The 21,300-nt window shown below is 35.3% G+C and overlaps 1 protein-coding gene across 5 annotated transcripts in view; it reads left to right on the top strand.

Annotated features, from left to right (window-relative positions):
• BCKDHB (branched chain keto acid dehydrogenase E1 subunit beta) overlaps positions 1–21,300 on the top strand; it is a 142,394-nt gene that overhangs the window by 82,579 nt on the left and 38,515 nt on the right. For all 5 annotated transcript variants that reach the window (XM_029962689.1, XM_029962691.1, XM_029962687.1 and 2 more), the window contains exon 9: positions 19,860–20,012. In XM_029962689.1, coding sequence (XP_029818549.1) covers positions 19,860–20,000 — 141 coding nt within the window. In that variant the 3' untranslated portion in view covers positions 20,001–20,012. The remainder of the gene's footprint in view (positions 1–19,859; positions 20,013–21,300) is intronic.

Raw genomic sequence — 21,300 nt, 5'->3', positions numbered from 1 at the left:
TTAGTGATGGTGAGCTGTTGCTCCGCACAGAATTCTAGCAGAAGTCGACCATTATCGTTGCAGTTTCCAACACCATGCTTGCCTAATACTCCTTTCCAGGCTTCAAGGTTCTTTCCTACTCTGGTGTTGAAATCACCAAGGATAATGATCTTATCATCTGCAGGAACCATCTGGGTAAGGCGGCGCAGGTCGGTGTAAAATTTATCTTTTTTGGCAGGGTCAGCTTGGAGAGTTGGGGCATATATACTAAAGAGGACAACATGTTGCTTGTTGTGTAGTGGAAGGCGTAGGGAGATAATGCGGTCAGAGTGACCTGTCGGCAGATTTTCGAGTTTAGGAGCAATAGAGTTTTTGATCATGAAGCTGACTCTGAGAGATGCTTTTTGGTTCTGGGCTTACCTGACCAAAAGAGTGTGTAACTGGCACGACATTCTCTGAGGCTGCCTTCCTCATGAAGGCAAACTTCGCTGAGAGCAGCAATGTCGATATTGAGACGTGACAGTTCATGGACAATCAGTGCAGACCGACACTTAGGATGTCTGCTATCCGCAGAATCGAGCATGGTTCTGATGTTCCAGCATGCTAGAGTTAATTTGGGTACACCTTTGGAGGCAGGTGTATGCCTTTGTCTTTTGATCTTTGTGTGACTGCATTTGTAGAAGATGTCGCTACAGGGCTTTGCAAATGTGGGTAAGGCCTTCGAGCTTGCACAATGGATTTTTTAGGTGAGATGCAGTATGTGTGGAACTGAACCCACCCTTTAATCCTAAGGTTCATCTGCCAGGGCTGAGCGAGCTCAGACGGTGGCAGCGAGGTCCTCAGGATTTATCAGAGTAAATTTAGAGTGGCCTTCTCTTAGATGGATGGCCTTACAGGGCTGAACGAGCTCCATCTGCCCGGGTTTAGAGTTGTCCTTCTCTACTGTGTGTTCCAGGCTCCTCCTCTCATCTCCCATGATGGCACAGTCCGCACTGGCGGAGCTTCCCCTCTCTCGCTCCTTTCCATGCCCGAGGCCAAGCCCGAGCACCCGGGGCTGGGCCGCACCACACGCACGCGTTCTGGGGCCGGCTGGGGCCGTGCCACTGCGTGCACGCGTTCTGGGGCCAGCTGGGCGTGAGGATTGAACGGTTTTGAAAATGACAGATAATAACTCTTTCAGATATTGAAATACAAGAAGCTGAAATAGGTCTGAAATAGTCAAAAGTCTGACTTGTTTAGTGTAATGCTATAGACAAAATGACACTTTACCAAATGAAAGTAAGCAGAAATCACTTGAAATTTTTAAATATTAGTAAGAAATATACTAACAACATGAACTTCATCAGTGGTGATGCATTTGCCCAGTGCCTGAGTTTTCAAATATCCTGAAACAGTGACAGAAATCTGAATTTCTGTGCAAAACAATTGCTCTAATTCTAATCCTCTCACTACTATTACTGGAAATAAATAGTATTGGAGTTCAGAATGGAGTCCAAAAGGAGAACTGAGTTCAGGGGATTTCAGGAGTGTTTGCGAAGTTCAGAATTCATAAAGAGAAAAGGAGGGGACATACAATCAAGATGATAGTCCTGAAAAGGACAGATAACATTGATTCTGGAGGACAGGCATATGAAGCACAAGAAAATAACTGTGAGGCAAGCTCTGATATAAAACTACCTCTACCCTTGGCTTACTAGCTTTGGTAATTGTGCAGATTGAGAGGATTACATACATAACAATATTCACAAATTGTATTTAAAAATGCGAGAGGACTATATCAGGAAAATATATCCTGTTGTTGAGAGGTATTCTTCCATGTCACTGAGGCTTTTCCACAAATATTTTGTTGTGGAAATTTGCTTCATATGGTTATAATTATGTTGACAGTTTTCTGGACTTTGAAAAGTTTTTGCTTCATTGAAAGCACAATTTCTGGACAATGAGAATAAGATTAAGAATAAAGCATACTTAATTAAAACTATAAAGGCTGGTCTTCATTTTTTGCTCAGGTTTGTAAGATCTACATTGTTCTGTGGGTGCCGGATTTTACGAGAGAGCAGATTTTACAGTTCAACAGACTTAAGAATGATCTTCTGTATTTGAATTCTTGAAAATCATGATGTTTGCAATAATTTGCTGTGCAAATGCTGTTGGTGCTTTGATTTTATCATGTGCTGTAACCTCTAACTACTCAGCTTGTTGGAAAAGCTGATTTAGACTTAGCAGAGCAAAGCACTTGAGCTAGTTGGAACCGCTGATGGTTTCGTTTCTGTGGCTGGGAAATGGTGAGCGACCCATTACTCATGTTCCTCCTGCAAGTCTTCACCCTTAAATATTAAGAAGACACAATTCCTTCTCAACTCAGAAGTGCTCAGTATTTATAACAAGAGAGCTGAAAAGTAGGATTTTCAGCTGCAAAATATGGGTATTTATGTTTTAAACGGAGAGAGAGCAGAGTTGTTAATCCCAGTCGTCTAGGCACTGAGTTGTGTCATAGAATGGGGAAGTCCTAGAGCCAGCATATGACACTAGAGAAGTGGGAAAAGGTTTGATCTTCAATGTAAGACAAGTAGATTAAAGGTGCTGCTGTGCAGATAACCGTGCTGATAGTCAAATGTGTTATAGTGATATAAATTGTTGAGCATTTCCACACCACGAAAGAATTTTTATACTTTCCTTTTCATGCTGTAGCACTTTTTGTCATGTGGGAGATTTTAGTACTGGTTCTTTGCAGTTCTTTGACTGGACAGTTTTTAGGTATTCCTCCGTGGCACTCTTGATTTAAGACATGCTCTATGGTGACATCTACCAGCATGTATTAATTTATTGCCCTATATGAAAAATAAAGATTTACTTCACTATGTAGGCAACTGTCAGGATGACCAGGGCTCATGTAATTGTGTACAATCCGTATACATTTTTGTATGTCCTTTATGACTCAAGTAACTTAAATTTAGTGTTGGTAACTTTTTATATAAAGGGGACTTAATTTTGATTTGATTGTTTCTTGACTGTACAATTGCTTGGGGCAGGGTAACTGAAGGACTGGGAAGCTTTGGGGCCATAAACTTCCTCTGCAGTCACAAAGCAGAAGTCTCAGTCATGCAGAGCACCCGGGGTCTGCCGTGCCCCCGGGGGGGCCCTGTCTTCTCCCTCAAACTGTGAGGAGGCTTCAGACAACTAGCTTAAACCAGATGCTGGCTCTAAAATAGCCAGTTGAGGTTAGAAACTGCCCACTTTGTTGGACAGGTTTCAGACATTTTGTTGACAAAACAGTTTAAAATTAAATATTTTACTGTCTAAAGTGCATTTTGAAATTCTTTCAGGTAATACTCAGCTGTGGTTGCTGCCATTCCCCTCTGGGTAGTACAGTAACACAAATTTATTAATTGGTTTCTGAGTAACAAAACCTGCTTTTAAATGACTTAAAGCTGCCAAAATGGGGGTTCAGTGCTTGCTTTGTGACTTGGACTGAATTGTGCTACCCAAGGCTGGAGGGTGATCACTATGCTATCCCTGCCTGCTCAGTGGAGGGGAATGCTCTGTCTCCTCAAAGAAATGTGAGAGATGCCCCCTGTGGGGTATCCACCCTGAGGAGCTTTGCCAGTAACTGTAGTGGTGCACTTCTTGAAATGTGTCCCGAGTGAGGTGGAAGTTTTGGGTCTGGAAGTTGCCTGGAGAATTTGAAGAAGGTCTTTGACTTGAATTCAGAAATAATTTTGGAAGAGGGCCCTCAAAATTGATTTTATTGAAGCAAGCTTTTGGTGAGTGGAGCAGATGGCTTTTCTCAGGGGCTCACTTCCAAACCAGCGGGCGAAGCTAACCTGTCGCTATATTAGAATGAATTGAATTACAATAAGCGTAAAGCAAAATCTGTTGTCTCAGCTTTTACAGTTTTTGACCAGATTCACAGAAATGTGAGTATTTGATGGTGTGTATGTCTATCTTCTTCGATGGCCAAAATACCCATGGAGCTGAACTGTGTCCTACCCGAGGGCAAAAAAAACCAAACCAGGGAGTTGTTTTACAAATTAAATGTTTCTTGCTTTTTCTTGCAGTTTTGTGTGCTGTAACATGTTCGATCAGTAATATAAGTAAGAGAGTTTAGTGCATTAACATGTTTTGTACTGTTTCTTTCACAAAAAAAATTCAGACCTAACCCTTCATGTTGTTTGTTGCTGTCATCTCTGACTTAGGTCCAAGAGTTTTAAGAGAACATGGAAAGCATTTTCACAGCTCACAGAGCTGGAGTTTTTAATCTCTATACAACATTAAATTTTTTTGACAATTCTGAGCCAGTCCTTTTGTTTACATTGTAGAAAGAATTCAGAATGGTAATTAGTGAAAGTAAGAATGAAAGAATTCAGTGTGTTTTTCTATATGAATATTAATAATAATTACACAATATATTCTAGAGAAAATGTATGGGTTTGTTATTACCTCATTAATATAGTATATTTCTTTTCGTAGTTTGATACTAAAAAATAATAGATTACCTCTAATTCTCTTTATGTATACACCAAGCATATTTGCCAATATCACCATTTCATATAAGTATTTTTACACCCAATTTTCTAGAAGCACAGTGTAAGATGATTGCGATTTCAGTTAATTGCTTCCACGTGCTCTGGTTTGTCGTAACACTGCAGCTTTAAAATCTGAGGGCCATTCTCATGCCTATTTCATAGCATGAGATTTTACAGTAAAATATGAAACGTAAATACAGAACTTAAATACAGGACTGTAATGTTAAATATATTCTTTCTATACTACATTGATATATTTATTATTTATTACTTTTACGAAATTTTTAAATTTCATTCTAAAGGTCAGAAAAATGTTGAACATATTAGTATTAGCTCTTTAAAAGAAACCCACATAATTTTTGATTCTAAAAGACCACTGAACAGAACACTGTAACCTTAAAAATAAGTTTTCCACATCTAAAAATTATGATAATTATGGTATTGTATATGGAACTCTGTATGTTTAATTTTTATATTTTAACTTTTTTTTTATGACTAAAGGAAAAATTTTCCTTTTTACAGCTGTTCATAGGTTTTATAGTCAAAAGCAGTTTTGAGTAGTACAATGGAAATTTCATGGGGCTACATTTGTACTTTTGCCAAAAAACGTGATTAATTCAGTGTAAAAATACATTAGAGTATAATATAATTATAAAAATACACAAACTTTAAAATTAAGTCCAGTCATCTATTTTAAAACTATACTGGATGTGAATACTCTGTTAGTTGAAGCTGAAACACAGGTGGAGTTCCACGTACTGCATAATCTGATCTCAGTGTACAAAATCTTTGGAGCAATATAAACATATGTGTAAATGAATTATTTTAACATTCAGTTTTTATAATATAATTGTTCTGAATCATGAAACCTCAGACCTAAGATGTTCCATCAGGGAAGCAGAAATACTGTTAACAGTGAAATCCAAAAAGCATACAAGAAACAGTTTATGCGTCCAAAGACAACTCACGTGGTGTTCCTGCAAAAACTTAAGGGGGGAAAAAAAAGGGCAGAAAACCCCATTCCTTAAATCCTGCATTATAATGTGAAAGCTTCATGCTTTTGTTGGACAGCTGAGATGGATGAATTGTACTTTAAGATTGGCTGCTGCTCTGAATACAAACTTATGCTATTCAGTATTGTCATAGAAAAAAGCTATCTGCAGGCCCAAGTTTCAGTAATTAAGTCCTGGAAGGCCCCTTGGGTGGCTAGCATTGACTGGTGTTATTCCAGAGAAATAAGCATTGCATTTCATTTATAAAATACTCAAGTAGAAATATGATGTATCTGTCCCTTGGCCTGACATAGTTTCAGTATTTTCCTTTAAGATGAACTGTAAAAGATATGCAGACTTATGTTTGAGTATGTCTGCAAGTCATGGGTAGATTCAAGACATTAATGGTAGGGAAAGAAGACAGGCAAAAATTGCTGAGGACCTGGAGAAGGAATAACCATCCAATTTTATTATTTGGGGGCTGCTAGTATTCAGTCCCTGCAAATCTATTGTTTCAATCAGGCAGGAAGCTAATTACATGCAACACTTTCATCCTTTAGCAAAAAAGATAAAGTGCCTCTATTTTAGGACTGCCAGTTTTACCGGGAGGATTTTCAGGGAGTAGTAGTTCTATCTTTACAGGTGGAATTTTTTACAAGCTTGGTGTTCTTGGTTGAAAGTTCGAGTTTCTTTCATGGGCTGTTTCTTTGTTTTGCATCCTCAGCCATTGCATAAAATGCCTTTGTGAGAAATAACAGGAGTTGAGGAGCTGCCATCCCTGAGATGAGCACCCTGGCAATGGGCAGAAGTGCCCCTTCTGTTCACTTGTGCTCCCTTCATTGCTGTTCAGTAGCACTGTGACTTTTGGGATGCCACAAGAAGGATGCTCCTTGTTATAATTTTACCCCTCTCTGTGTCTGTTTATTAGGGAAGTTCTGTATTCATGTGAGTATGTGAAAAATTAGTCTTTCTTGTTTGTTTGTTTATTTTTTGTTTGATTCTTGCAGATTAGCTGCAGCCATCATACCTGGGGATTAGGTTCCAAATGTCAGATTCTTGCTGGCCTGTGTTGGGAATCCTGTTTGGCTGAGAGTAAGAAATATTGAGTATAAAAAGCTAATATTGAATATTCTTCTGTATGCTGTAGGTGTCAGGTTCAAGTCTGCAGTATATGCATATGTCTGAGTCAACCACAATATATATTGATATCGATGGAATTAATGTGATTATAAGCTAATAAATATATTGAAGGAGTTATTTATGCTCTATTCAGTCCTAAAGGGCAGAAGTGAAAGGAGAGAAAATGTCTCCGAAATATAAACTGTAACACCATATATTGCTATGTGCTGAGTCAGAAAATTGTTCCCATTTATCCAGAATGCTTCAGGTAAGACATTTATCTTGAGAATGTATTGAGAATGTTTCAGATGAGCACGGTACCTGTTAAATAATACAGAAGAAGCAATCCATTAAAAAATGAAGTTATATCATCAGTGTTGCATTTACAAGACCATTTTAACAACTTCCCTTAAGAGGAATCCTACTTGGTTAAATAAAACCTGATAAATCTAATTTCCTTTGAGGCAAAATCATTTAATTATTGTGTATTTAATCACTATCTGTATTCAGAATACTAAGAAAAGGATTTCTCATATAAGTACGCATGATGGAATTAAGTGACTAAATGTGGATGTTACCATCCTTGCAAAAGTTATGAAGAAATTTTGACTGTTCTTTAAGGGTAGAAGTTCTGATGTAGCTTTGAGTAGAAAGATCTGAACTTCTCCCTTATTCATATGGAATTTTGAGCTACTGGAAGTAAACATCTGGTTGTAAATACTACATGTAACATTATGGATGGGTTTAGAAGTTTTTAGAGCAAATGGATTAACCCAAAATAAATTATATTTTATATTTTTAATGATATTTTTATATTTTTACTATAAAATAAATTATAGGAGCAACTTCGGAAGTTATTGAATTACCTAATGAATGGCTTTTTTTGGATATTATGCCAACTTTGAATTCCAGCAAGTAGCCAAGAAAGTTGGAAGATCTGAAAACTTTTCACCATCTGTGTACTGACAGCCTATGTTGTCTTATACTTTATATCCATCAAGAATTTACCATCCATTTACCAGTGGAATACGAACTAGAAAGAGAGGGAAATGTGGGTGGATTTTTTAAAGTATTGTTGTCTTTTTCACTGTTATGGACACTCGCTAGGTACTGCAGATTTTGTATTGATCCAGCTTGGTATTAAATATTTTCCACAATGATTCCATTTAACTGTGAACATTTGTCTCATATCTGTAACTACCTGTGTAAAGACAGCTACTGCAATGAGATGGCATGGATTCAAATTTTTCTTCTTAATTACTCAGGTGGGATTAATCTAAAAATTGCATCTCTAATCTATTCACTCCAGACCTCCTTCATAGTCAGTAAGAGTAAACATCTTCAAAAGGTGGCACATTTCCTTTTAGGTAAATCTCCCTATGGAGAGATTTGAAACTTTTTAGCACTGCCTCAGAATTAAAGATGCTGTTAGTTATCTCCTAAAATATCTGTCTCCCTTATAAGAATATAAATAGCATTAATTGCCTTTTTAATGGTAACAAGCCAATGAATTATACAGAACTGACTGTTTTCCCCCTAAGTAATTCTTCAGCTGGGGAGGAAATCAGAAAGAAAGAAGTCTTGAAAACAACTGTTTTCAGATGCAAGTAGTGATCATTTAGAAAAGTTATATCAAATAATTAAGAAAACCTACACAAGATATTTGGCTGAAGGGAACCATTGTATTCACTAAGAAAACTGCAAACCAGCAACTTGAAATTCAGTATGCTCTCTTCACTGAGCCACAACAAACCTCAGCCATTATTTTGTTTGGTCACAGGGTCACTTCTAGGCTGAAGTTGTTTATTAACCACTAAAAGCTAGGCTTTGCTTTCTCTGTATAATTTGTGGTGACTACTAAAATAAGTAGAAATGCCTTAAAAAATTATACACTGTTTGGAGACAGCTGCTTAAACCTCTGTTTTTCTGGAGCATTCAAAATAATACTGATTTTATGATGGACAGGAGACTATGCAACCAACACAACCCATAATTTCTGGAGTATCTCTGATTTCATAGCAGCTACAAACCTTGATAATAATGTTACATGTGAACTTTATTTCCTGGCTTTTTTTTTTTTTTAACCAACCACAAAAGAAGACATTTGAAAGCATGTTTCTTGTCTTGTTCAAGAAAAAGTACAATGTCAAACACTTAAACTGGACTTTAGCAATATAAACCCGTGTCTGTAGGATTTATTCTTATAGTTGATAGCAGAATTGTTTGACTGGGTTTCTACTGGCTGGGGAGTGAAAAGTCTCACCAAATACAGTGAGAAAAGCTCCATAATAACTTCTGTACCAGTTGGATTTTTCTCAGCACTGGTATTCTGTCTTCATAGCTCTGAATTCCCTCCTAAAAGCATGCAGGTCTGATTTTCTTCAGCTATTGTGTTCTCATAAAAATGTTTGTCAGGCTGATGTTTTTTGAAACTTAGTTTGCCACTGAATTCGCTAGGCTTTATACAGCAAGTGTAGGTTGTGCCAGATTAATTTAACATATTAGATCCTGACATTACAAAATCTTGTCAGTAGAAGAACTGCAAGGTATATGATGTGGAGATTGCAGTGTGCTGGGCTCTCAAAGTTATGAAGTTGTAGGAGTAGTGTTTCTTAAGACTTGACTACATGTTAACACTCTTGGAGTTTCTTAGTTGCAAAACCCAGAACTTTTAAGTCATAAAGTCAGTCTATTGTTGATATAGTAAAAATTGGAATCCTATAACGAACCTGATGTTGAGGGTCTCAGAAACAGAGTTCAGTCTAAGTTGCTACATGGCTAGGAACTAATAACTTTTTTTAGTATAAGCTTGTAAATGATTATTTGGGCGAAGGAGGAAGACCTGGTATATCAGTTACCTTTGGCTCAGTTGTGTATTCTGCAGTTGGATAAAAAGACAAATGTGTTTGGAGAGGCCCTTACGGTAGAAACAGTAAGGACTTATTTTGTTGTAGAAGACAGTGGTATGGTCTCATGGAATATATTATCTAAGTGTGGTCAACTAGTTTTTAAAAAGACCATTGAAATCAGATGATGTGAGTGAGGAGCTACTAGGGTCATCAGAAGCTGTGGAGAACCTGCTGTATGATAATAGCTTAACAGTGCCTGCCTTCTTCCCACTATCAAAATGAAGACTATAGTAATATAAGTGCTGTTTATAAATTTCCTGGGGAAATGAGGAAAGGTAAACAGCAGAAGTAATTACTAAAGTAATTACGTGGAAGAATTATGTATGAATGACTTTGAAATGAATGGCTTGAAATTAGAAAAAGGGTTTCAAGATGGCCTGTCACACAGGAGTATGGCTAAAAAAGCCAGTAACTGCATTATCACCACAGCACAGTACAGTACAGTCAAATATAAGCAATTTGTGATAGAAACTATGATCTTCTGTGATGGCGCTGACAAGACTTCTGTTCTGAGACCTTGCTAAGTGTTGTGTCCTTATGCTTTCTTAGAAGTCTGTGGAAAAAAAACCCCAACCTTTAGCTGGACATGACCTAGTGGACTGATTTATTGAGGGGAAATCGGACACATGGGCTGGTGGGCATAGGAATTTCCATGTCTGGATAAGTGTTGTTTAGAAATGTGTTTTGGTTTTGTGGTTGCCCAGCTGGAAGAGCACATTAGTGTCAATGCACCTAATCCCTGGCTTCTGCCATCAGTAATGACTTCATGTTACAGGAATTCTGGTTTGAACAATGGTGAGTTTGGCCACCAGCAAATGAAATGGACGTAAATAAAAACTCTGACTTCCCAAGAATTCTGCTTTTTGGTTTATTCCTTTGTGCTTCCTCCTGTATGCCATATATCACAGTCTCTGTGATTGCAAGAGGCTAGAGTTTATGCAACTGTACAGTTACAGTACTGATACAGGACAAAACAAGAAGCCCAAGGTGCTTTAAAAAGTATGTTAAATATTGAAAAAAATCATCTGACATAGGGACCATTTATTCTCAAACAATCCTGCTTTACTATAATAGTTGTGGATTTTTTTTCAGGTAGAGTAGAATTGCTGTTTACTAATTATCTTAATGGAATCAGACCTTGTAAATAATAAATTAATTTCCATTTGTACTGTAATTCTGTTTTATATTTATGATATTGAATGCCATTTTTTAGTGATATCTACTCTTGTAGAGTCCTGATAGATTGAGCTCTGCAAAAATTTTACTTAGTGAATAAACTGAGAAAGAATTTCTTAAAGTATTTACATGAGGGGAACATTTTTACTTGTACTGTTTAGGAACCATATGGGGGAAAAGAAAATCTCAGCTTGAACTGTATTGGAATTTCCTCTTTGCAATATTACCAATAGCTTATTTTTACATTTCATTCATGGCAAGTGTATGTTGAGTGCTAACTCTGTGACTGAAAAGAAGAAAATTATGCGAGGTGCTTCACAGTAACTAAGGCAGCTGTGTAGGTATTTTGTTTCTTCATTTAGAAGTTTTGCTATACAGTTGATAAAATTGGTGGAAGACATAGGTTATGTAAAAGATTTATAGTTTTGACTTTAATACAGTAAGTTCATTAGTGGAGTGAAAATTAAAATTGTATAAATGATATAGTGTAAAAGTAAAGTTCACATAACCATTTCATGTATGAAATTTATTTAAGCAGTCAGTTCTAAAACACAGACCAAGTTAAATACTTGGGCTTAATTCAGTTAAAACTTCAGTGAGACTCCTAGAATATACAGTTAACTTCTATCGTTTTATTTCTCTGTTCTGTAAAAATAATTAATTCTGTTATCTCCATTTCTGTTTGTAATGTTGCTGGATATATTACACTTCAAAATCAGGTCAATAATTTTGAATTGTTTGTTCTGGCATAAAGGTAAACTAAAAACTTCATTGCCTCTGAAATATGTTATTCCTTATCTTCGTTTTTAGACCAGTTCTTAAATTAAGAGATGTAATGCTAACTGTTTTAAAATGAAAGTGTTTCATTTGCAGCACATTCCTTGATCACTTGGTGCAGTGACTACTTATAGCTAAATGCAAAAACTAATGAAGTATTAATTTCTTATTTTCTTAGAGGTCTTGTTTTTGTTTGTTTTGTTGACAACTTTTCTTTACAGTGGAATAGCAATGTAGCCTGTTTGAATAATAATTTAGGAAATGTAGTAAAAACTGAACAAAACTATAAAAAAATACATCTCTCTAGGAAAGAAGAAAAGGTAATTATTGTAAAAGAGTTGGTAAAATACTTATTTCATGCTTTTTAAGTCAGCCTGTACCCAACAGTATGATTCTTTTAGTGTTTCTAAGTATTTTTGCATAAACCTTTACACTTTCTCTAAAACCTCATTGTATTTCTTTCCATTCAATTTTTTACACTTTTTCCGTAGAATAAACATTACCTCTCTGTTCTCACCAGTCAGCTTTCGTAACTGTTACTTTTGCCTTCATATGAGAGAATATTTATTATATGAGTTTAAGCTTTGCACTAGAAGTCTTCTACCTGTGGGTTTGAATCATCAAGCAGCTTCCTATAAAATAATTATGTAAGTAAAATGGCAGCTTGGTTTAAAGAATACGCTATAAAATTCCTTGTACCTTTGTTTCAAGTAATTTAATAATTCCCTCCTGCTCTGAGCCTGTTTTACAAAGACAGTAATGTTAAAAAATGCTTTGAAAAAATACTAGGTAAGCCCCGACCTTTTCATGGGAGGGCAGGATAGTTCCTTTGTACTTGTCTCTCCCTGGCTACATGACCAAACTTTGAGTTTGCCCTGGTGAAGGATTTGGTGACAGAGTAACAGCATAATTCTCATTGTGCTGCCCAAAGATGAAAATGCTTTGATATAGAAAGGGAAATACGCTGGTTTAAATTGTTTAGTGACAGCAGCTGAAATTACATTTCCTTTGAATTTCATTAGTGTGTGTTGAGTGAAGTACTTCTATTAGGATTTTACTGAGCCAGATACATAGACTGACAAGGCTGTCTTTGCAAGACTCTCTCAGCTGTCTCAACAGCTGTAAAAGTAAAAATACCACTCACTGACTACTAAAACTCTTGGCAGCAAATCCTTCCAGTCACTTCTGGCACGCTGAGCTTAACCAGGAAATGTTTTTACAAAATACTTAAATAAGTAATTAGAATGGTAGGTGATAAATGATGATCTAAAAGTATAAGGTCTCATTATATTGGTATGATATTTCTATCTTTGTTATTAAAAGGTGTAGGATGTAATTAGAAGGATAATCTTCAATGCAAATCTTAAAAAGTGTTTGTTACATTGCTCATTCATGCAGAAAAATGACCTGTGATCTGCAAATGTTTTCACATAAGAATAATTTTATGCAGGCACTTTAGCTCCATTGGTTTCTCTTGGATTATTCACCCCTGTTAACATATGTGTAGCAGTTTGCAGGACCATTTACTGAACAGATGAGTTAGTAATGCCAAGTAACTAAATAAAGCAAGAATCTTCAGATACTTATGGGCCTGGGAAATCATTCTAACTGTGGGGCTTTGGGCATGCTTTTAGAAAATATGTGGGTCCCGGTGCAAATATTCATAATTCTACTTAAGAGAGTGTACGGGAAACTTGGAATATCATATAGAATAACATAATTTGTAGTGAATACGCTGTAAAGCAGTTTTCTGCTATACAGAAGAAATAAATTCTATTTGAATAATTTTGTCATATAATGGGTATATAATGTATAGCATATATAACTTTTAGGAAAGACCTTAGACTATTTCAGCTCTGGTGCAGCAGTAATTGCCTAGAAAAAAATAGTATTTCTAGTACTTGGGGTGAAAAGATAGGGAGTGACCATTTAGTGGATTGAAAATAATTATCAAAAACCTGACTTCTGGAAGAGCATTGCTATGGTTCACTTAAGGCAGTAGCATATTCTGTAATCTGGAAATCCTCTTACATCCTCCTCCTGAGCATATTTGTCTTGTGTTATTTATTTTGTGGAGAAAATTGTGCTGGCTGCTGCATCTCATACCCTAAACAATGCAGATTATATATTTACTGGGAAGAAATGAATTTCTGTCAGTGTGTTATTCTGAATTGACTATATTTAAATTCTAGACCCCCATCAGAGTGGATTTAATTTATGTAAAATTTTCATGGAAAATCTTAGCCTTTTTACATAAAACATAGGGTAGATTGGGAAGAAATAGAAATTACTTTTTATTCTTTTACCTCTTCTTGTGATAAACTATTTGACACAAATTGAATGGTGTTTTTGTTCTGTGAGTTTGTTTGTTTGTTTTGTATTGTAAATACTTGGAGAACATGATTTCTTTGTGCAGTTCTAACACCAAGAAAATTAAACCAAGGCTCTAATCCCAACAGCTTCTTTCTGTGAATGTTTGTTGGAGTGGTTGTGTTGTTAACTTGATAAAGAAAATTTAGGAAACAATACCAGTCTTACACTGGGTTATTAAATATTGTTCTGTTAATTTTTGAAGCTGGCTGAAATCAAAGGCAATCTTCAAACCTGTGTATGAATGAGAATTTTTGTTCATTTTATGTTAAAATACTTTATCTTTTATATAGTAAATTTGACGTCATCTATAAATATTGTTTTATGTGGTTTATTACTATAAAGACAATATTTGCCAGTAATTAGTTTTTAATAATAACAAACCAATGAATTACACAGACCAGACTTTTTCTTCCTAAGTGCTTCTTTATTTTATAATTACTGAAGTATATTTTAAGTAAAAATATATCTCTTTTTGCAATCATAAGGTAAATAATTTTAGCAGTGAACTATTCTTCTGCATTTGACAAGATATTAATTATGTAAATTCAAAGAACTGGTAACAAATAAAATGAATCATTACTAATCTGTGCTAAGTTATAAAGAGGTAGTTTTAAAGTGATTTATAAAGGAAAACCCTCTTTGATAGAAATTAAATATTTAAAACATAACTGCAGAGTTCTCAAAGGAAAAATTGTGTCACTGTTGTAACTGTCAAGAAAAGATTTATAAAAAATATTTTAAGATGAAAATGGCTAAGCTGTTGGAAAAAAAGTGTTCCTCTAAAAAAAAAATAAAATATCTCTCTCTCTCTCTCTCTCTCTCTCTCTCACTATCTATATCTCCAGACAGAACTTAAAAGTATCTCGTGGGTGTATTGTATAGTACTTATGTAGCTCATAGAAGGAACTGTTCATAAGAGTGTGACATACATATGTTGTCAAAGCAAATTATGTTTGAAATGTGTAGCGTTTGGTGCTTGCAGCTGTGAAGGAAAGTACTGTACTACAATTGAGAAACATATGAAAACTGCAGATGCTTCACTTTTCTGTTATTGAAAGTAAATTGTTCAGATTAGGCATTCTTTTTAAGCAGAAACCAGAGAAAAAGACCTTTAATCTTTGGTCTGAGCTTTATTGCATGAAATCCACCTTTTATAAAATGGAGTTTGATCTACTACCTCTTTGGAAAGCTTCTTTTGAAAATCTTTATCTAAGCTATGAGATAAAAAATAGATTTTCTTGTAAAAGAGATTCTCATGTTTGTTATTAACCTATAGTAGGTTTCATCTTATTCTTACAATAGTAGGTAATTTCCAGTTAGAAATCCATATGGGGAAGTAATAGATAATTTAGTAGTGGTAATAGATTTCTATAGTAATAGATATTACTATAGAAATAGATATTACTATAGAAATAATTTTTATAGTAATACATAACATTCATCAACAAAGTGATCTGGAATAAGTTTTCTTAACTATTTGAGTCCCACACTTTAGTTTATGGCAACAGCATAAATAAATCAGAACAAAAATACCAGAACAGAAAGTGAAACTCTGATGTGATAAGAGTTTTCTCTCTGAAAAATTCTTCAAGCATATATGTGTTTTTTAAAATTTTATAATCAATAGATTAAATTGCAAAATTCAGAGTTCTTATTGACAGAATTGACCACAATTTAATCAAAAATTTGTAGCTTGTCATGTGAATTCCTGACTATAAATTTTGTAGTTATTTTCAGCAAAAGAATAAGTAGTCTTGTATGAAAAATGTTCCTATGGTTTACCTTTTGTAATGGACTTTAACCTTATGTTTAGTCTTCTTTTTATTATAATAGCAATAATACCAAAATAAGTGTTAAAATTTCTATCAAACTCTTCCTATTCATATTAGTCTTTAATATCAACCTTTTGTTTATCATCCTACAGAAAGTAAATTCCTGTACTGAAAAAGGAGTTGTAAAATCAGTGTTCTTGTATAGTCGTCATCTGACATTCTTGTAGCTGTTAATTTTTTGGGGTACTCGTAGTGTTGCAAAATAAGAATAATATGAGGGAGACCCCTGGGACAAAAAATGCTGCAGAAATAATTTATTTTTAAAGAATTTTTTCACTTACTGAGTATTCTACAGAGCAGTAGAAATAAAAAGAATAAAATATCCATTTTACTGATTTTAATCCATGTCAGTTAGAGGGGAAAAATGGAATAGACTCCAAAAACATGGAATTAAGGAGGGTAAGACTAAAATAGGGGGAAAATATGAGTTTGAATTTGTCTGACTTGCTAGGTATGCATTAATAGTCTCATTTACCAGTACTTACTTACCAAAGTGTTTGCATTTGAAGATTTGTTTAGTATGACTGTGGAATGCTAGAAATTCCCTTCAGAGGAAGGACGGTCTGGAGCAAGAAACTCTTTAACTATTTTCTTATTGGCCATATGCCTAAAAGCATCTAGACTGTGTACTGGATTGCTTTGTTTTTCTGTACATTGCAGAAGGATGAGTAATGTTTTCTTCCAGTAAGGCCCAATAGTGGATTTGTTTTTCGTACTTTAGCCTTTTTGTACGAATTTATATCTCTATAAATGTCTGCAGTTCTCAGTCGTGAGTTTTACACTCGGAACCCTGATTTAGCAATGAGTACCTGAATCTCTGATAAGAGGAAAAGATGTACTTAAATAAAGCTAAAAAAGGCTTGAGTAGAGCTTTCTATATTAGCATACTTACAATATTATGATTTGGGGAAATACAGGGAGTGTACCCAGTACTGGAGGATCCATTTCACATACGAACATGCAACATCCATCAAGTCCTTGCTTTTAGCATCTATTCTAAAAATCAAGGCATGAGATTGTTTTGAAGTGGTGTGTGGGATACATCTGAGTGATTGCTATGACTTTTAAGAAGAGATTTTTAGTGGGACTTGTGCACTTAAGTTGTTTTGAAAGGTCTTCCTAAGTGTGTATTAAACATCAAATGTTGAGAGGAAATAGTGTGACCAATTAAAATGCCTTTATAGAATATAATAATGTATTTTCCAGGAAGTTTTGAGTGAAAATCAGGCAAATGAAGGTAACTGGCAAAGGTCGTATTGAATAACTGAGGCTAGATTTTGGCCTCTGCACTTAGGAAGCAGAGCAAGAAGAACAGCAATTTAATGTTTTGTCTAATCTGTTTTTATTAAGAAAATTTAGATTTATTAGACTAATAACTGTATCTGTTGCCTTGTAAGCATTTAGTTTTCTAACAATATTTTTTTACTTCAGTTGAATTTTGGAAGTTATGGATATCTTACTGAATATAGTGATTTTCATAGTGATTTTCAAAACTGAGCTTAAACCATTTTACTCTGAATCAGAAATCCCATGCCTACTACTTTGCTTCCAAAACCATTTAATTTTAAAGTTTTTTTCTAAGGTCTTTCCTTGAAAGATGTCAGATTGTTTAAACAGTCTCTCTGAAATATGTAGGGACTTAGTGAAGGCTGTAAGTTTCCATTCCTCTCTTGTGCAAGAGTGCTTTGGGCTAATACCAGCCCTTATAAGCCCAAGTAATATGGAGTAAATCTACTTATTTTAAAATTTTGACATTCTATCACTTTTAAATACTGTGATAGGCCTGTTCTAGTAGGCTTGTACAGTGGAGATCTGCTAATTAGTCTTAAAAAGAGCTGGGAGTTCTATATAATATTCTCTGTCAAGTTTCTCTACAATGTGGCTGCACAGATGCAAAAAATCTGGCACAGCAGTATGAACAGCAGATGGGGAAGTATCATATTTGGGACGAAGTGGACTCTTGTCTGTTTGGTGGGCTGATCACTTGACTTTAAGTGCTTTTTCAGTGCAAAAAGGAAGATTAGTTAGAAATATGTCCATAGATTATATAATTTTTTTCTATATCAAGATATATATCTTGCTAACACTATGATTTTTCAAAGCATGATGGCGTGTAATGAAGAATGTAATTTACTCAAATTACAGTTGTTAAGTTAATACCATCAAACAGGCAGTTTCATATTCTGTAGCATTGTGAAAAAGCTTTGTTTGATTTAGATTTAAAGGACACCAGTGAATATATTGTCCCATAAATTAGAACTGGTTCCAGAGGTAAATCAAACCCCCATGAACTGATAAGGTTTATTAACTTATTAGTTGTATTTTAAAAAAGATGGTAGTAATATACTGTGAGTATTGCACTTAATATTTTCAGTGAAACTAATGAACTTTCTCTCCAGCCTTCATCTGGGATGGACTGAGCTGGTTACAACGTAAATCAGAAATCTCTCCTAGGCAGTGGTCTGTGTCGGGTACTTGGAAACAGCAATGCAGGACTGGGAAGCTGTGGGTCTAGAATACACTTGAATGTTTTGTGGTAATGCAACTTGACTGATGGTCTGGGCAGTCAGTTTTGGGATGGTCCAAAAGCTATTGCCTTGTCTTATTGGTCAGTTGCAGCATGGGAATCAAGGACTGCTTAGTATCAAAAATACCCTTGCCAGCAGGTTAGAGTAGGACATCATGATTTACCTCGTGCACAGGTAGATTTAATACTCTCTACTTCACAGCATTTTGTACTAATGTGAATCTTTCATTTTACAAAGAAAAGAGTGCCTGAAAATGGAGCTCAAAAATATTTGTGTTTGCATATATTTTTACCTCAGATCTACTCAGACTCTGAAGTTTTTTAGGTGAATTAGTTCACTAATAAATGTAATGACACTGTATGCAATCACACAACTTCTTGGGCTTTTTTATTTCCATCTGTCCTTCAGAAATATCCACTTCACAATGTACCAAAGTGGTAGCTGTAGTGAAAGTTTACAATCTTAGTGTGTTATGAATACCTCCTATACTGCCAAATATCGTGATGTGTAGAAAGTACAGTAAGTAGAGTTGGACTGCTATGGACTGCAAGGCAACGTGCGTTCAAAACAGTTCATCAGTCTGAGAAAACACTTAACTCTTTTCTGTAGAAAAGCATAGCTCTTTAACTGTTTTCCTTGTGGACTGGTGGAAAAGACCAGTAGATAATACTTCATCTTCCATTTTACTGAGCCAAGTACAGGGGAAGTTGGCCAGGACGTCTCAGTTGCTGCAGTCCATAAAGTAGGGGCCAGGACGAGATGTATTTTGTCTCTTGGTTTGTCTGCTTCGGAAAGCAAATACATATACTAAAGATATTAGGAGAATGGGAGTTGATAATTAGCGTCAACATCAGTTTGATCTGGCAAAGTTATTTCTACATCTGCTTCTTGCACATTATTGTGGTCCATGCCATCACTCTGGTACTTGCGAGTAATAAGATTGAAACTCCACTATTTATTTGGTTATTAAGGCTGATAATGTTATAGGTTACTTTCAGATTACTATGGTGTATCTGTAATATTTTGTACCCTACTAGATCAAATAATGAAACTCTTGCAGTTGTTATCAAATCTGATCTCCAAGTAGAACACAGGCTGTGGGGTTTTGTGTAGAGCATGTGTGTGACTCAAAGATTGGTGATATGCGAATCCACTGGAGTTCAAATTCATAATTTCCATAACTTCTTATTGCTTAGACAGAGTCTTAATGATCTTAGAGTTCAAAGAAGTTTGAATATGATGTTCATGTATCAAACAAATAAGACACACTCTTAGATCATGTAATTTTTCTATATGTTTAAAAGTGACATAGGAAAGAGACTCTTACTCCTTTGTTCCTAAAATATTTGTTTCTTGGCAGCAGGTGTCTGGATGTATAGCAGATGTACTAAATATAACCTGCCTATGATTTAATGCAGCACACATGTAGAAAATGAAAATAACATTAATACAAGTTGTTATTTTAATATGGACCTTTTGTGCAAAAGGAAGCACTATTCTGGTCTCGACTACTTATTCAGTGATATAAATAGAAGGTTGGAGTTTCCAGGACTGTCAGTCTGGCAGAGTTCATTTGACCTCAATTTGTGAAGCAAGACTCCTGAAAATAATGGCCTCACTAACATTTATTCTGTATTTCTGTTAACAGGAGGAATGCTTTTTGAATTTAGAAGCTCCTATTGCAAGAGTATGTGGCTATGACACTCCCTTCCCTCACATCTTTGAGCCTTTCTACATCCCAGACAAATGGAAATGCTATGATGCTCTTCAAAAGATGATTAACTACTGAGCAGGAGTACAGGTGAGAAATAACATCTTATAACTGACAACTTACCTGGAAGGTAACAGACAGAATAACTGCAAGGTTTGGGGCTGTAGTGCTACACTTTTATTTATTTATTTATAATAAGAATTGCCTCTTATGGCTTTGGGCCTTCAGTCTTAAAGGTGTCTGAATATTTTTAGGTGCTGCCATTGAAGTCAGTGTTTAAAATTAATTACTTGCTTAATCAATCTCAAAATTAAATGTCTTGAATCCTGAGAAGTGAAAAAAAATGCGAAGTGAAAGGTGAAAGGAATACTAACGGGGAGAATATATTTTCATCTCTGTTAGAATACTGAGAGTTACTTTATAGGCAAACCATTGTGTTAAATTTTATAATTTTTTACTCTTCAGGGTGGCCTGTAATCCTGCAAGGTACTAATAATGCCCAATTTTCCCTGAATATTGGCTCTGCATTGCAAACATACACAGACCATCGAAAAGACATGAAGTATCTGTAGCATCTTACAGTTCTGCTCAAGTACAATTATAAGACTAATATTCAGTATTTAATCTAAAAATAATTTTTCTTTATAATCTTTTAGGTAATTTGATCATGCCTGAAGATTTGTTTGCAGAGTACCAGGACTGTGGCGTAATATATATTTCTATGACATGTCTGTTAATCACAGTCTGTAACATCTTTTGTCTGTTTCATTGTAATATCATATTAAGTAGCATTTGACTGTTCAGTGCCCAACCAGGACTTAGTGTTGTGCACCAAAACTTCTGGTGTTTACTGACCAAAGTTTAACATTGTAGAAAATATGTCAATACAATGTGTTCTCTACTTCCTTTAATTGAACCAACTAGCCTAGTTTTTGAGATACAGTCTTGATGGATCTTGTACATCTGAACTAAAAAGAAAAGAAGAAAACAACTGACCTGTTTTTCTTTGGAATAAGAATCTGTAGTGGGCAGGCAGGGGATTTTAAGCTATTGACACCAAAGATGGGAGGGCCAAGGTGGACCCTATTTTAGGGGTACCATCTTCTGTCCATTTTACCTGTACATTAAACTGTGAATTAAATTTAGGGCTGGGGATAGAAGGTTGTCAATACCATAATGTTAATATCCTTTATAGTTACTTTCAGGAGATGTTTTTACATTCCACCCTGTTTGTTTCCCTCAGTAGGTGGTAGTGGAATGACTATATGAGAAATGGGAACAATACCAGTGAGGCAGTGTCTCCAAAAAATACTATAGTTCCACTTTTCTCAAAAATCAGCTGTTACTGACGTATAAGAGCATTTCATAGAATCATAGA

Source organism: Manacus vitellinus, unplaced genomic scaffold (assembly GCF_001715985.3).
Source record: "Manacus vitellinus isolate BGI_N305 unplaced genomic scaffold, ASM171598v3 scaffold_4_pilon, whole genome shotgun sequence".
Classification (NCBI taxonomy): domain Eukaryota; kingdom Metazoa; phylum Chordata; class Aves; order Passeriformes; family Pipridae; genus Manacus; species Manacus vitellinus.
This window is presented reverse-complemented; position numbering and strand designations above follow the sequence as displayed.